General features: G+C 44.2%; 1 protein-coding gene across 1 annotated transcript in view; it reads left to right on the forward strand.

Moving 5' to 3' along the window:
• PHLPP1 (PH domain and leucine rich repeat protein phosphatase 1) overlaps positions 1-16,393 on the forward strand; it is a 173,416-nt gene that overhangs the window by 114,437 nt on the left and 42,586 nt on the right. Inside the window, exons 5-6 of the mRNA XM_045850144.1 lie at positions 15,160-15,306; positions 15,928-16,158. Coding sequence (XP_045706100.1) covers positions 15,160-15,306; positions 15,928-16,158 — 378 coding nt within the window. The remainder of the gene's footprint in view (positions 1-15,159; positions 15,307-15,927; positions 16,159-16,393) is intronic.

Consider the following 16,393-nt stretch of genomic DNA (forward strand, 5'->3'; position numbering starts at 1 on the left):
CATTCTCTAGACATACTTCACATTCACTTTGCACGGAAGGTGCCGCTTGTAACTTTTCATCTGCCAAACCCAGGCTGCACCTGGTGAATCCGACCCACCCTTCAGAGCATATTTGTCGTGACTTTTGTTTCTTGAATCTTTTGGTTATTTCAACTCCATGTGACCTTTTTCTGTTCTGAATTGTTAGCTTTCTTGCTTTCTTTGTACTTAATGTACTTAATGAATATTTGTTGAATTGAATTGCTGTTTTTTTCCACCACTGATGATAATCAAAAGAGTGTGACCCATTTAGAAGAGAGCATCCAAAAATGCTTTGAACAGCGGAACCATTTCATATATTTAGTATTCGAGGTGACTATTTTAAGGGGACAGCAGTCATTTAGAATGATTGCCCATCAATTACTGATGTGTTATGGCGCTCGGAGATCAATTTCAAGGAATTCAGGAGTAAGTGTGTGAGTGTGTCTTACACAGGACTATGGTATAAAATGAGTGCAATGTAACCTAAAGTAAGGTAAAGGTTACCTTCTGACCAAGGAGAGAGTGAATTAAACACATGGAGGAAAGAAGCGACCCGGTCTCTGATTAGATGTGAAATTTGTTTTAGCCAAAAAGAAGAAGGGAGATGGGGAGGGGCGTGGAGTTTTCAGATCGGAGGAGAGTGGGAGGGAAGGAATGAGGTTGAGTTGGGTGTGCTAGTGTGTGGGTGTAGCAGAATGAAAGTTAGGAAGAAATGAGTCCTGAGAAACTCATAATTATGCCTTGCACTTATTAAGTACCTTTCTTCTTAGAAAGCTTTTTTTTTTTTTTTTTTACATTTTAATCCCCATGGAGTGGAAAACAAATGACCTTATTTCCTACTCTGTTCTCTTGGGGATCTGGCATTCCAGAGGCGCAGAGTTACTTATGTTAATTACTTTTCCTAACCAAAAGTTCACATTTCCAGGTTTTTATAGAAACAGAGATTCCAATCTTTGTTTTTATCAGTAATTCCTGAAAGCCCTCTTTCAGTGGAAACAGTGATGCCGCATTAATGTACAAATCAGGAGTAGCAGGCTAAAATATTTTTGCAGCTCATGTGTTGGGCCTAAACTGCAGTCCTTACAACAATTTCAGCCTCTTGGAAATGCTCTGCCACAGAAAAAATCACAAGCAAACAAGAGCAGCCAACTGCTGAAGAACGTGTACAAGCCCAGGTGTAAGAGAAGAAACACACAGCCCTGCTCCTGGGTAGCAAGAACCCTGGGAAGGGCGTCCGCTCTGCTGCTGCTGGGGGCGGGGGCGCTTGCCCACTGTTGAAGGAATCCCATGGACTGGATGAAGTGCCCTTCTTTCAGTTAACTCCTCCCCACACTGGAAGTTCCTTTCCTATTCGGCTTTGCTTTCAGATGGAGTTTTGATCCTCTTGGGAAGCTTTCCATTTCACACAATTTCCATTTTCCTTCCCTGAGCATTTGATCAAAGGAAAGCCTTTACTTGGTGCTCGGGGCAATGAGATTGTGTAGCCTTTGGTCCTCTCCTTGGCGGCTCCTAACCTCATTTCTGGCAATAATAGCCTATTTTCTTCTTCCCTGTACAGTGCATCTGGAAGGGGGTGCTCAGAAAGAGACAAAAGATTTATTTATCAGCCAGACTGGACTAAATTACAGTTTGCCCTATTGACTTCTTGGGGTCCTTTAAGCTGTTCTTTAACATTTTTGTTCCTCTTAAATAAGTGCAGAGTGATCTTCAGAAGCTTTGGCTTGGTTCCAGCGAGGTTATTGTATTCTGGCCAGTTCTGTTTTTCTGTTTGTTTTAGTTGAGCTCTTGCTGTACTCTCTAAGCTTTAACTTAACTGCAAGAGTTTAATGCTAAACCTAGTATTGGTACATATTTGCTGTTCTGTGCGGTAACCAACTTTTCCCTCTGTGTAGATCTTAGGGGACAGTGATAAGCATAAGCCTGCGCCGGGAGGGCCAGGGGATGCGTACTTTGTGGTTGTGGACCACACAGGGTCATCACAACTTGGAACTCGGGGGCATGGTGAACATCATTACTGATGACTTCTGAAATGACTCTTTGGCCGCTAGGGTGGAAAGCAATAATGCTCCTCTGTCTCCCTTTCTCCTCTGCCGCAGGCCGGACACTGCTAACTCTGCAGCTCCTTCTGGCAGTTACACGTGTGACTTCTGAAAATTAAAGGCCCACAGGGTTTCTGCGCTTCCTAGGAATGCCTGTCATTTTGACGTCACTCACCATGCTCTCCACAGTGACCTAGCTTTGAGCGGGAGGAGCCCCCCCACGCCTGTTGTCATTTCCCAGGGGTGGGCTAGGACCGCGATGCTCCAGCTGGCCCGCTCTCTGGCTGACCTCTGCCGTGGGGCACACCCATCCCTCTCTGGTGATGTCTTTGGGACAGATAATTAACGAGAGACCCTGAGGGCAATCTGACTTTCCAAACAGTTGTTCTTAGAATTCCCTGTCCGAATGCACACTTTCACCCCACGTAGAGAGGAGAGTGTGCACGAGTGTGCGCGTGTGTGTGGGAAGTGCAACCAGGGAAGAGGAGGTGGTGTTTGATTTACGCCTACAAGTCCATGCATCCCAGGAACGATTATTTCACTCTCCATATTTAGAAATTTCCACCAGTAAATAGGAGTGTCTTCATCTGGAATTTGAAGTGCTCTGTGATTAGTTTTTAAGCATCCTTTACAACCACAAGAGTTCTTTGCTTAACAATATAGTTTGGTTACTCTTTCCCAATGGCACGAGTTGTTGCCCTCCGAATCCATGTGTCTGACAATATGACTCATGAAATGCTTGTGTCCTAGCATGTTTCGGAAATAGGGGTACTTGGTTTTCACCCTGGACCTGCCGAGTCAGAACCCCTGGTGGTGAGGCTCAGGGATCTGCATTTTTAGCTGCAATCTCAAGTTTGAGACACAGCCAGGCCACCCTCTGCTCTTTGAATGCCTTCCCATCCCATCCCCATCTGCCTGCCGAACTCTCTTCGTGTCCCTTAGATAAAAGTGAGTTTTCTCTTCTGGAAGCACTCATGATATTTTTTTTTTCTGGTGTTTCATCTTCTGTTTTGTATTACAGCAGCTTTGCTCCCAAACTGTTTCAAGTTCTGGGAGGGTGAAACCATGCCAAGTTCATCTTCGCATGCTTCACACACCTTTGTGCACAACGAGAAGTCAGAAAATGTTCAGTGAATGAAGGGTTCAGGCCTAGGATCAGACTTTTTATATTCCTAGCAACATTTTGGGTGTTGGACATTTTCGGTTTAACTACCGGATAAACCTAGTCTATTCGTAGTATGAGCTTAAGCCACTTAGGGCACATTTTCATGGCATCATTCTTCTCCCTGGTGTTAGCTTATGTTCACTCTCCCCTTTGGTAAACTAGCATCCTTGATAGAGATGTTGCCCAGGGCTCGTTTTTATATGTCCTGTATGACTCAGCTGGGGTTTTATCCAGGTGCACTGTATGCATCTTCTTTGCTTTGAAAAGAAGTGGGAATAGTGACTTTTCTTCTTCCTTTTACAGAAATCTGCTTTTTTACATTTCTGTTATTCTACTAATGTGGTCGTTAATATTAAACATCTCTTGATGAATAGTATTGCAATTAAATTGGCCAACTGTGGCAGATCTTTTGGTGAGAAATTTTTAAAAATGTAGTCATGGATAGAGTAAAGAATCCATTTTCATAAGAGAGATATGTTTGACTGTAACAGGATAACACATTTCATGTCTTTTTGATCATCATATTGCTAGTTTATTAGAGCATCAGAAAATGACAGGTTTACGGTGGTCGTGACTCCTTGTTCTCGTGAATCAGTGCAGGGTCACCATGGCAGGGTCTCACGACTGCTGTTTGCACTTCATTGCCATCTTACCGTTTACAGTGGCTTTCTGTGTGATGCACTGGGCTGGCCAAGAAGTCCATTTATTTTTTTCCATAAAATAAGATGCATTTTTTATTTTCACCAATAACTGTATTGATTTGGATATTTTGAGTATTTCAGCTGTCTCCCACATGGTAGAACGTTGATTGTTCTCAGTTGACGTCTCAATTTGATCACCATCAACTTCAACTGGTCTCCCCGACCAGGGAGTATCGTCCAGTGAAAAATCTCTAACACGAAACTTCACACACCACTTTTGACACATTTGATCAGTTTCAGCACCTTCTTCATACACTGCACAAATCTTTTTTTGTGTTTTAGTTGCATTTTTACCTTTCTTAAAATAATAAAGCATAATGTGCTGAAATAATGTGTATTTCTTTTGTCTTCAGTATTAAAAGGGGTACACCAATTCTGATACTTTTTTTTTAAATGAACACTGATATGGCAGCTGTTCCCATACAATCTAACAAAATTGTTTTGAATGACATTAAAGACAAGTAAGCGCTACTAGAGCCATCTTACAGAAAAAAAAACAAGCAAACTTTTTGGCCAGCCCAATACTTACTTGATTCACAGGAACCTGCCCCTGCACCCCCTTCCCCTCCCCTGCAGAGACTGTTGTGTCCAAAGGACCAATTTAGCTTACGGTCTGGCACAAGTAGGGAACCAATAAGTACCTCCTGTTTGAATTATTTTAAATGAAAGATTAAGATAAAATTTTCTTTCTTTAGGGAATGCTTTCATTTGCCTTTACAGCAATATGTCCATTGTAATTACTGCCAAGACTGAGTGTTCTCTGTTTCCTTGATTATTATTTTGGAAAAATTATGTTTATCACTTGTAGCTTCGGTGTACTTATTCTGCTTTTTAACATCTGCAGCAATTAAGAAAATTTTGCTCAAATCCTTTTGTGGCTGTAAATTTTCATTTTATCCAAGTAAAATATGCATGTATTTATTTTTGTTTCCTTAGTCATACGAGAAGGTTTTATGCTTATTTTGCTTGTATGGAGAGTCATGTATGGTGGTTAGGCTTAAGACGGGATGGTTTCTGTTTGTTTTGGCTCCAGCACTGAGAAGCTGGTCAAGTGCCACATTAGCATTTGTGTGGGCCGAGCCTCCCAGAAGACCCTGGCAGGTGCTCGGTGGGAACGAGGCTGGTGGGGACGGCTCAGGCCTTGGAACAGAACGGCACACATAAGCTCCCGTGGATCTCATTTCAGAAGTCGTAAAGGGACAGCGGGAGAAACTGCCGAACCAAGAAACAGAGAAGTCAGCGAGGAGAGTTCACTCCCAGGGCAGTGCCGCTGGGGAGTGTGGAGAGCAGTGGGAGCTGCACGGAGTTGAGTCATGCTTTCTGAGGCGTAGGTGTTCCCAGCAGTTCTGAAGCAGGCCCAGACACTGACATGCTCCTCATGCCACCGCAACCACAGGCTCGTCCAAGAGGAACACAGGGCAAAAGATGCTCTTTTTTTCCCTTCTGCATCCACGAGAGTGAGCCTTTTAAGTCTTGTGCAAACTGTTTTGCTTTCTTACGTAACTATTACAGCACATACAGGTTGCCCTATATCATACCTGGACTGGGGCAAAACTATTAAAACATGCTGTGGGACTAAGTTCACAGGCCAGTAAAGTTGCACACAAAAGGACACCAGGATTTGAGGGGTTCGTGGAAGATGAATCCAGCAAGTTACTGATGTCTCCTTCATTCACTCACTTAACTAAGGTTTCTTGAGAGTAAGTGCATTCAATACACATTTTTAAAAGTACTTTGATACCAGTCTGAAGATTTGTCTTTCTTAAGATAAAAAGCATTACTCTGTCAAAGTAATCACTTTATTAAAGCATTTTACTGGCTCAAAACCACAAAGTGGGCTCGTAGAAAGAACAAAAACACAGGCACTTGATTTTATAAATTCTCTTGGAAAAAAGGAAAGAGAGAAAAAGTCAATGTAACTTGTTTTTGCCCAAACTTTTTTCTTTGTCTCGTTTATTTGAACAGCACCCAGTTTTCTTTGTTTTCTCTTTCCAGTGTGTGAAATTTATTTAAAGTGAATGGATTTTGTAAAGGATGCTTTATGTAATAAATGGTGTTGGCAGGATTAGCTACCAGGAAAAAAAATGATTAGACTTCTACTTAACATTCCATGTACAAGTAAATGTCAAGTGAAATAGAGATCTCCATGTAAAAACTAAAATACATAAATACTAGAAGGAAATACAAGAGAACACTTGTACCACTTTGAGATGGAATAAGGGGACCTTTTCAAGCAAGGTGAAAAACACAGACTCCATAAAGAAAAAGATTGCCAAATTTGAGCAAATAAAAATTAGTTTGTGGCCAAACCCGCTTCTAACTGTGGGAAAAACAAGGTAGCCAGCTGGGAGAGTCACATGGCCCACGCAGCGGAGGACCCACGAGTGGCACAGGGTTTAGAGAAGACGACCGTCACTGAGAAGACACATGGGAAGGACCCTCTGCCTGCCGCCGTCCAGTCCGATAAGCAGCCACAGAAAGGGGACAAAACAGCATGCTCAGGAAGGTGGGGTGGAAAGAATTTCCTCTCCTGCATTTCTACAGCTTTTTGGTAATTTTGAAGTGTGCATTAAAATTTAAATTGTACGTGCTCTCGGATCAGTGGGTTCTACTTTTAGAAATACAGGTTCACAATCCCTTATCCCAAACTCCTGAGACCATTTGTGTTTCAGAATTCAGAGATGTGTACGTTACTGAAGACGGAATGGTGCCTATACTGTATGTTCTGTGTAACACCCCTGGCAGGGCTTGGGACAGCACTCTGTAGGCAAACACGTTCACATTTCTAAAGAGAAAAAGGGAATATTTGCATCAGGCCAGGTCAGCTTTTGCCACCATATGAGTCGATGAAAGATCTTTGAATTTTCAGAGCCTGCTGGGCTTCAGAATTATGAGTAAGGCATTAGGCACATATATTGCAAATAAAGTCATTGCTGCACAGGTAGATGTGCTGAATTGTTTCTAACAGCAGAAAAACTGGGAGCCATCCCAGTGTCAGCATGGAAGGATGGAATAAATTGTGCTACAATTTGTACTCTGTGTATTATGCAGCTGTCAAAAGAGTGAGTTAGATTTTTATGTCCTGACTCAGAAAGATGAGTTGTTGGCATTAAATGAGAAAACAAGTTATAGAAGAAGTGTGTGTGGGTGTGATCCCACTCAAAAAATAGGGAGGGGGGTTATCTCTATTTATGCATGTATATGTTTTAGGAGGAAGAAAAGCTTTGGAAGGATGCATACCACGTTCTTGTCACTGGCTATCTCAGGGAGGGGGTGGGGGGTGGTTTTGGAAGGAAGCTGGAGAGACTGTTCACATTTTCTTTATACGCTTCTATAGTTTGGCTCATTAGAATGAGGGTGTGATGTTTTGGTAATCAAATAAAAGCAGTCTTCCTCTTCAAAGCTAAGATAGCTAGTATCACAGAGCACTGAGGGCCAGGCAACACCCCTCTAGGGTGTGGCCACTCTGAACCCCCAATGGGGAGCCTGCTCTTGAGAATTAATGGAAAGTGGAGGACTAAGCTAGGCTCACAGCTCCAGCAGGACCGTCATTCTTTAATATTGAAGCCTGATGATTTCCACGGTGTATTAGCATGTCCCCTACAGAGAAGGAAAAAAAAAACATGGCTGTTTACTACGAAACAGAAATCCAGTCACGCTGGGAATCTTTTTTTTTATTTGACCCACTTGTAGTGAATGATAACTCCAGAAAATAATATTGATTTTTGTTTCTCTGACTCATGGAGTAAAACAAGTACGGTTTCCTCTGAGTATAATGCCTAACACTCATGTTAAGCACACTTGAAATATGTTTTAAGAAGAACTACTTCCGTGATGCTGTTGTTTTGTTTTAGGAGTATGTCCTTAGTTCCTGAAAGGAAAATTACTAAAGATTCAGATGGATCTAAAAGCCAATTAGTATTATGCTTCCAAATATTCATCGTGCTATGTTTACTTAGTTTTGTGTCCTAGATAGATGCAGGTATAAATAGCCATTCCCTTTAGCTCAAGAGGCAGTAAGAATTTCGTACACAAATTTTTTGAGTGTGGGTAGATGGAGTGGATACATGCTGAGAAAGGAGACAAGATTAAGCACTTCTGTGATCCTGATAAAAGCAGCCCACGTGGGGAGGCGTGTGAGAATCGCAGCCTTTGTGCGTTTATTCATTTTTCTTAAGTTTGATATCACAGAACCTCTGCGTTTTCTCTGCTGCCCTGCAAAACATGGCTCCTCTTTATTTTCTACGTCTTTTTTTTTTTAAGCCAGAATGAAATAAGCTTGTAGAGCTGTGGTTGATCTGTTTTAAACACACACACACACACACACACACACACACACACACACACACACATATCCCCCCAATAAAGATAGGTAGATTGGGGGCATCAGCATGCTGCATTTTAACCTTTCAATTTAATGTTAGGAGTTAAGCACTCTTTTTGTAGTGTTGAATAATTTGCTCAAGGGAGTGGTTTGGAAAATTATATCTGGAAATTTAGTGACTGGAGGGGGAAAATCCACTGAAAGCTACTGAAGAGTCTAAAATTCACTCACGTGGTATGGAGGACCACTGTCTAGCTCAAAAGGGAAGCCAGACAAGTGAGGGGCAGCACTGGTGATGGCTCTGTCCCCTCAGTGGCACTTCTAAGGTGCGTGCCAGTCCTGCTTTGCTGTTAATTATTTTTGACTGTGAAATAGGAGAAAGAAAGGAAAAGGTGAAAGCATTAATAGATCAAACCCCTGGGTAGTTTAGCATACCTTGTGTCTAGATACAGAATCATGGTCACTATACTTCTGGCTTATAAAGGCACTAAGAAATGCACACGAAAGAAATGTCATCCATTCGGGCAGAGCAGTGGTTCCACCGGCTCAGTGCTGCCGCCTTTGCCTGTCTGCCTGTCTGGCCTTCTGTCCCCGCAGAGCCCCCGCCCTTTGTGAGCAGTGATGCACTTGGTTGTATGCCCCTTAGGACACCTACTTGTGAGCATACTCAGAGTTCTCTGTAGATTACCAAGTGTGTTTACTTGGTCGTACTTTTCTGTGACACTCGGTATTAAAAACAGCAGTGGTGCCTGGGAACTTGGGGTCAGACCTGAGTTCTAAAGGTACACACAGTTCCCAGTGCCATTTGCTCATACAGCACTGTAACTCTGTGCCGTGTGGCTGCGTTTTAGGAGATCACTCTTTATTCCACTCTGGCTGAATGTTCACTTGGTTCCTTTTCCCTGCTCAGAGCTCTGTGACAGAACAAGTGCACATGGGTTGCTACATCTTTTTCCTTAAAGCACCTTGCTTGCTCTGGAAGGTGCAGTCTGTGTTCTTGGGCTGTTGGGGGTCTGGCGGCACTGGGCCCTGCCTGATCGGGTGTGAGCGTGTGTGTGCACGGTGCTCGAAACATCCATCGTCCTCCGTCACCGGGGATCCTCCACTGGAGTGGGAAGGAGGGGTGAGGAGTACTTTCCAGACACCACCCTGAGGCCCCTCTTTGACCTGGGACTTGGAATTACTAGTCATCGATACCCGTTTACACTAAACTCCTTAATAAGTTGGAATAAAAGAAGAGCAGGCAAGAAAGGCGGAAGATTCAGGTTGTGTGCGGCAGTCACACAGTTTCTCCGAGCCTGGTTTGTAGTCTGTTAGCTTGGGACGTGCAAGAAGATGATCTCAGAGGCCCCTTTGGGTCTCTTGTTCGAGAGCCCTGAGACGTGAGGAGGGTCCATACGCACTTCAAGTAACTCTCTTCAGCCTCGGTGCTGGCTGTGCGGATCCCTGTGTCACAGGTGCTTCTTCAAAAACAAGCCGCACCGCCCTGTTCTTTTAGTCTCCAAAGCACTGGAAAGAGCCGTCCCTCGTTATTGCTACACTGACCTCTGGGGCTACTGCCATCATCACTGAAATAATTTTCAGTGATCCTAAATCTGGCGATATTCTCGTTCTGCTCCGCCTACCTACACTGAACAGCTATGGGGAAATGACTGTAGCCTGAGTGAATGTAACATAACTTCATTTTAAGGATTCCGTTTTAAGGATTAAAAACTGTAATATTAGTTAAAATAAAACATTTTAAAGTATTTCACCAGATGTGCATTTTTTGAAGCTGTCCGGTTTTATTTTGGAATCTGGGTCCGCGCACATTTGATCTGGCTCACCTGTTTGCGGGACAGAGCTGAAAGTCTTTTCTTTTTTTAGGAGATGTAAGGATCTCTGGTCTTTTCTTCCCTGAGTGTGTTCTCACCTTGCTTTCTCCTCTGCATTCCTCTGGAAGGAAGGTGAAGGGAGGAAAGTCATCCACTCCCCTTTTGCCTCTCTTATCTCGCTCCCAACTCTAACTTGCCTCCAGGCGTCTGTTTCATCCACTTTCAGCCCTGAGGGAAGTAGGTTCTAGGAAGACCTTCCCTCTTATCTTTCTCTGAACTGGCAGATGCCTGTCATCTGACTGCTTTCCATATCTGCTAAGAAAAAGTGGGACTTGAAGGAGGCTAAGGGTTAGAGTTTCCAAAACAGCTGAGTTTTAATGTGTTCGGATGGAGAACTTGAGTTCTCAAGGAACAGTAATGCTTTGTTTGCTAAACACGTTTGCTGAACACTGTGTTCTTCTCTGGAAGGAGTGTGGGGGATGGAAGGAGTGTGGGGGATGGGCCGCACAGGAAGGAATATGAGGGAGGTAGGGAATGTGATGAGGAGTGAGAGGAATTTAAGATACCACTTTTAAATCAGAATCGGCTCTTAAAATGTACCAGTCTAGGGCGAGAGTGTAAATGGAGGCCCCATACCATATAGCTAAGTATTTAAGTTGTAATCAAGCTAACAAACTGTTAAATAAAATGCAGTCTCTCCTCCTGCCTTGAAAAATACACTTTTTTGATGACTCGTGCGGAGGGGGAAGAAACTCTTCCACCCTCAAGGTTCTTACAGCTGGTCTGACCCAACAGAAATGAGAGAGAGTAGCAAGAGAAAATAACCAACTTTAATACACATGTGTATGGAGACCCCATGTGATCGAGAGTTTCAGAGAAAGAGACAAATAGGTCCATGCGACATTCTGAGCTAGGGATGAGGTAAGGTGAATGGGGGCTTCAAAGTGTCGTCACAGGATGAGAAGGGCAGATGCTTAGTAAGTAAAAGTTTGTCCTGTTCTACTGAGAGGTCAAAAGATGTTATCGCTGATACTCGTATATTATAAGCAAGGCCTCTAACTCAGGTTCTTCCAGGCAGTTAAGGAAGGGGCAGAACCATCTGTATAACTCAAGAGGCATATTCCTGGTGACCTGTCCTGAACCCCCACATCTCCCAAGCACAGATTCAGTTTAGAGTCCGCAGAGCCCTTGGGATTCCGCACTGGCCGTGGCAGCATGGGGGGAGCTGACCCAATGGCTGGAATCTCTCCTCTCCCGTTTCTAGCTCCATCCTTCACCCTGCTGGGGTGTGGGGTGCAGCTCACACGTCCAAGCTCTGTCCGCTCCTAGGGCCTGTTACGGTAGGATGGGCTCAGGTAAGAGGCCCGCCCACTCCAGCCCCGAAAACAGATTTGGTGTCATTTGGGTCCGGAATTCCAGGGCCCTGCTCACGAATGCTTCTCCAGTGGAAATGCGATGGCAGCCGTGTGATTTTAACTTTTCTGGTAGCCACATTCAAAAAGTAAGAAAAAAACAGGTGTAATTCATTTTAATAATATATCTTATTTAATTCAGTGGATCAAAAGAATCAGTTCGAAGAACTTAGAGTTTACATTCTTTTTGTACTAAGTCTTTGAAATTCAGGGTGTGTCGCCCTGGCTGGCGTAGCTCAGTGTATTGTGCATGGACTGTGAACCAAAGTGTCGCAGGTTCAATTCCCAGTCAGGGCACATGCCTGGGTTGCAGGCCATGACCCCCAGCAACCGCACATTGATGTTTCTCTCCCTCTCTCTCCCTCTCTCTCTCTCTCTCTCTCTCTCTCTCTCTCTCTCTCTCTCTTTCTCCCTCCCTTCCCTCTCTAAAAATAAATAAATAAAATCTTAAAACAAAAAAAGAAATTCAGTGTGTGTTTTATACTTGGAGAACATCCCAGTTGGGACTAGCCCCACTTGAGGTAAGCAGCGGCCCTCTCATGCCCACAGGACCCCACTGGGCAGAGCTGACTTAGGGGAAGGGGCTCAGACTCCCTGTTCTATAAGGGTGCTGGGCCCCTGGGACTGCAGGCAGCTCTCCTGGTTGTGCTTTTGTCCTTGAGTTGCTGCAGAGAATAATCACCTGTCTTTACATTGAAAGCTGGTGGCCACTTTAAAGTACAAAAGATACATCCATAAAACTAATGGAAGATACTGGTTAAGGGTTTGCTTTTTTTTTTTTTTCTTTTGCCTCTCCCCTTGAAGCTTGTCAACTGCCTTTTACTCATTCAACCCCCTGCTGCTTTCCTTTGTTCTCAGGAGCCGTGTGGTCCTAGTAAATCTCTTTGCATAGATGAATACACCTTCTCCCCCTGTTGCTGACAGACACTTTTCTGAAAGGCCGTGCTTCCATCTCCCATCTGGAGGAATTACTGGAAAGTCTTTGTTCTTGTAGACGTAAGAAACGTCCAGACCTGTAGAGAATTTCCGTAAGAGGTTCTGTGAGCCAAATTGATGGCAGGCAGTGCCGGGAAGAAAGGGCTCGATGCTCTGGAGAAGGAAAGTTTGCAGTTTCTTCTGTGTGTAAGGAGGGAGTGGAAGGCAGGTAACAGGAAGGTGGGCGAGAGGAAGGTGGGGCTTGGATTACAGGAGAGTTAGCAGTGTTGTGTGCTCTCTCCAGGCTGGCTAGGCTTGCGAGGGGCCTGAAAAGTGGGCATGTCAGCCGCGTGCTGACCTAGATGGTCGCCAGCAGTGGGCAGGGCTGGCTGAAGGCAGAGAGAAACCTTTACTGAAGAAGTTACTTTCCTGGGGCGTGAGCACCCACTGCCACCTGCCCAGTCAGGAACTTGTGATCCGATGATGCCGGCAGGTTACTTCCCGTAGACTCCTTCTTAGTCCCCACACTGTGTTGTGTTGGATAATGTCTCGTGCCGGCCCTCCCTTGAGCAACTTTTTTCTAAAGCTCGGTTTAATTGCATGCACATTTTAACACTGTGACCAGTCCTGCCAAATGGGGAAACATGCCTAGAAAGTAGCGTACGTACTCTTTTCGTTTGGACTGCAATACCAGTTTCATCTATTTCAGGACAGAGTTGCCAGTTTTAGAGAGGAAAAAACAGCACCCAGTTACCCTTGAATTTCAGAAAAACAAATGAAATACTTTTTAAGTGTGTCGTGTACAATATTTGGGATGCACTTATACTAAAAAATTATTTGGTTGTTTATTGGAAATTCAAATGCAACTGGATGTCCTATTGTATCCGGTAAGACTATTTTAGAACTCCTTTACCTTCTCAAAAATTGAGGACCCTAAGCAGCTTTTAAGTAGTAAATCTATTTATATTTACTGATCAGAAATTTAAACTGAGAAGTACTTTAATGTAATTTAGAAAAATAATAAACCCATTCTTATTAACATAAATATATTTATAAAAAAAACAGCGATTTTCTAAAACTAAAACTGGGAGAAGAGCGTCGTCATTTTGTATTTTTACAAATCTCTCCTGTCTGGCGTGTCAGAAGGTAGTTCGGTTCTTACGTCTGTCTCAGCGTCCAATCAGGTGCAGTGTGGTAACGGCAGGTTGCATCTGGAACTCTGCCCTGGACACCTCGATGAAAGTGAGGGTGAGAAAGGCCAAGTGACATCGTAGTGTGTTACAGAAATAAGTTTGGACTTGGGAATCTCCTATAAAGTTTTCAGGGACCTCTTCTGGGGTCCCCCAGCAGTACTTTGAGAACCACCCCTCTCCTAGGAATAACAGATCTTGTCATTCTCACTAGCGTTGTGTAGATCACAGACAATCAGAATTGAAGATAAGCATTCTTAGTTTTAAGAAGGCCCAGTGAATTAAGTTGTAAAATATGAAACAAACTTAAAAAAATGATTATTCAGGTTTAGCAGTAATTCTTAAGTTTTTTTTTTTCTTTAAAATACTATTAGGTCTGCACTCTGCCCTCTGAGAAAGTGGCTGTTATGAAAAATCAAGGTTACACTTTGAACCTGTAAAATAGGCACATAACAGCTTTCTGTTTAGAATAAACTCTGTGTAGCTATTGACAGCAAAGCTTAATACTTTTTATTATAGAATTTAATAAATAGACCATGTGACAGTTTCTTTAAAATGCTGGTTGGATTGCATTCGATTTATTTTTAGGATTATGTCTCTGTCTAGGCGTCGTGTGTGCTGCCCAGTGTTCGGCATGGGCAGTTTCTAACGTAATTAGCTCAGTGCGGTGATTCATCTGCGTCTCATCTCAAAGCAAAAATACGGAAGTTGGCAATGGGCCAAGTATAGGAGTGCGCGGAGAAGTAAAATTCAACGATTATTGGACAAGTGAGAAAGTGCAAGAGCCGTGAACAAAAATAAAACAGGGGAAAGTGCTGGGCTGGGGTGTGGTGGGCGAGGGGGCAGAGAGAGCTGTTCACAGAGCAGTAACACGCCTCCCGGGGAAGGCGGTGCTCCCTGACAGTGCGGTGGGGAGGGGGCCATGCGGTGGGGAGGGGGCGGTGAAGGAGAAAGCCGCAGGAGGAGGTTTGGAGCGGGCATGGAGCGGCGGCAGGGTCCGGGAGACCTGCCCGAGGGGGCGTGGCTGGCAGTACCACCTGTTCCGTGGGGCCTGAGCAGTGACGGCTGGCACTTAAACGTGGGACGACAAATTTGCCCGCCTTAGAGAGAGTGTGGTTTTTTTTTTTGTTTGTTTTAATTTCACATTTGGGTTAGAGAGGATGGAGCAAAAAAGTGTTTGACGTGTCTGGGATGGCCCAGACATTCAGCAGGTCTGCCTGGTTTTTCCTCTCTCTCTCCTGCCATTCACGCGGGTGGTGGATCAAGGTGGCCAAGGTAAAGCTAAAGAAATGTACTCGGCAGCAGACACCTCCCCGAATATTCAGCTGCAGAGTGATAAGCTTTTTTGGTTTTGTTCTTTTCTCCACAGTGTTGGTGTTTTAGGTAAAACACTGGCCTTTGAGTACGAAGCTCTGCATTCCAGCTCTGCTGCTTGCTTAACCTCCGAGGGCTCCATTTCTTCCTCAGACGAATCGGAGTCTGGGCTGGGTTATCTCTAAAGCTGTGCTCAACCCGTGTGAACTTACGCCTCTATGACATTTGTCTTTTCTTCCCTTTTGTTTTGTTCTATTGTAATAGGTTCACCAAGTTGAAGAGTCTTAACCTTTCCAATAATCATTTAGGGGACTTCCCAATAGCAGTCTGCAACATCCCAACCCTGACCGAGCTGAACGTGTCCTGCAATGCCCTCCGAGCCGTCCCGGCCGCCGTCGGAGTCATGCACAAGTGCGTACTCGCAACCCGCCGCGGAGTGCCCCCCGGAACCTGTGGGGGGCCGCATCGCGGCCACAGCGCGTGTGATTAGTGAACTTACGCTGGTCGTACAAGTATTGACCCTGAATCAAAGTCTTGTGTAGAATTCATTTGTTAGCTTTCATACTTCCGAGTGTCTTGTTAAAAATTAGAGCATCCCTGTTTAGAACTGAAGATCCCTACCTATGAGCGTGTCTAAACACGGGAGGAGGGGTTATTTGCTCATTTTTCTGGGTTATGTTGAATTCTAAGACTTAGAAGTTCATTTTTAAAAATAACAATGGAAGATGGGCATTCGGGCTGACTTCATCTCTGGCATTCACGCTGCAATTAGCTCACATTGTTCCCATTTATGCCTGTCCCAGTTGGGAAAATTGGTCATAATTTTTGTTTTCAATAAACGATTAAGATGTTTATCTCTGATCTTTTCTCTCTGGTATATATATTGCCTCAGGCCTGCCCCCCTTTGTTTCACAAAGGAAAGCACTATTTTTTTTTTTAGTAACATGATCTGTACTTATGGAACTTGTATGTTGGTAATAAAGATGCAAAACGTACACATTCTCTTTATAATTCTTATGTTTTCTCGAATAGCTTACAGACCTTTTTGTTGGATGGAAACTTTCTGCAGACCCTTCCTGCCGAGCTGGAGAACATGCATCAGCTTAGCTATCTCGGTCTTTCTTTCAATGAATTCACTGACATTCCCGAGGTGCTGGAGAAACTGACGGCTGTGGACAAACTCTGCATGTCTGGGAACAGTGTGGAGACCCTGAGGCTGCAGGCTTTACGAAGAATGCCCCACGTTAAGCATGTGGATCTAAGGTAACCGTTTTCCAGAGGCATATCCCGTGGGAGTGGCTGGCTTATATTTGGGGGCCAGATGGTGGCCCTTTTGGGGACACTTCCCTGCCAAGGGGAACGGGCTGCGTAGTTGCCGCTGGGCCCCATGTTTCCACTTCTGCCCAGAGGGAAGAGTGGTGATGAGTGGTGGGGTTTGTTCGCACCTGGTGTTTGCTTCCCAAAATTTCTCATTAATGAATGACCAGATGCATCGAAG

This window comes from Phyllostomus hastatus, unplaced genomic scaffold (genome assembly GCF_019186645.2).
Source record: "Phyllostomus hastatus isolate PE091 unplaced genomic scaffold, TTU_PhHast_1.1 phas_contig_80, whole genome shotgun sequence".
Taxonomy (NCBI): domain Eukaryota; kingdom Metazoa; phylum Chordata; class Mammalia; order Chiroptera; family Phyllostomidae; genus Phyllostomus; species Phyllostomus hastatus.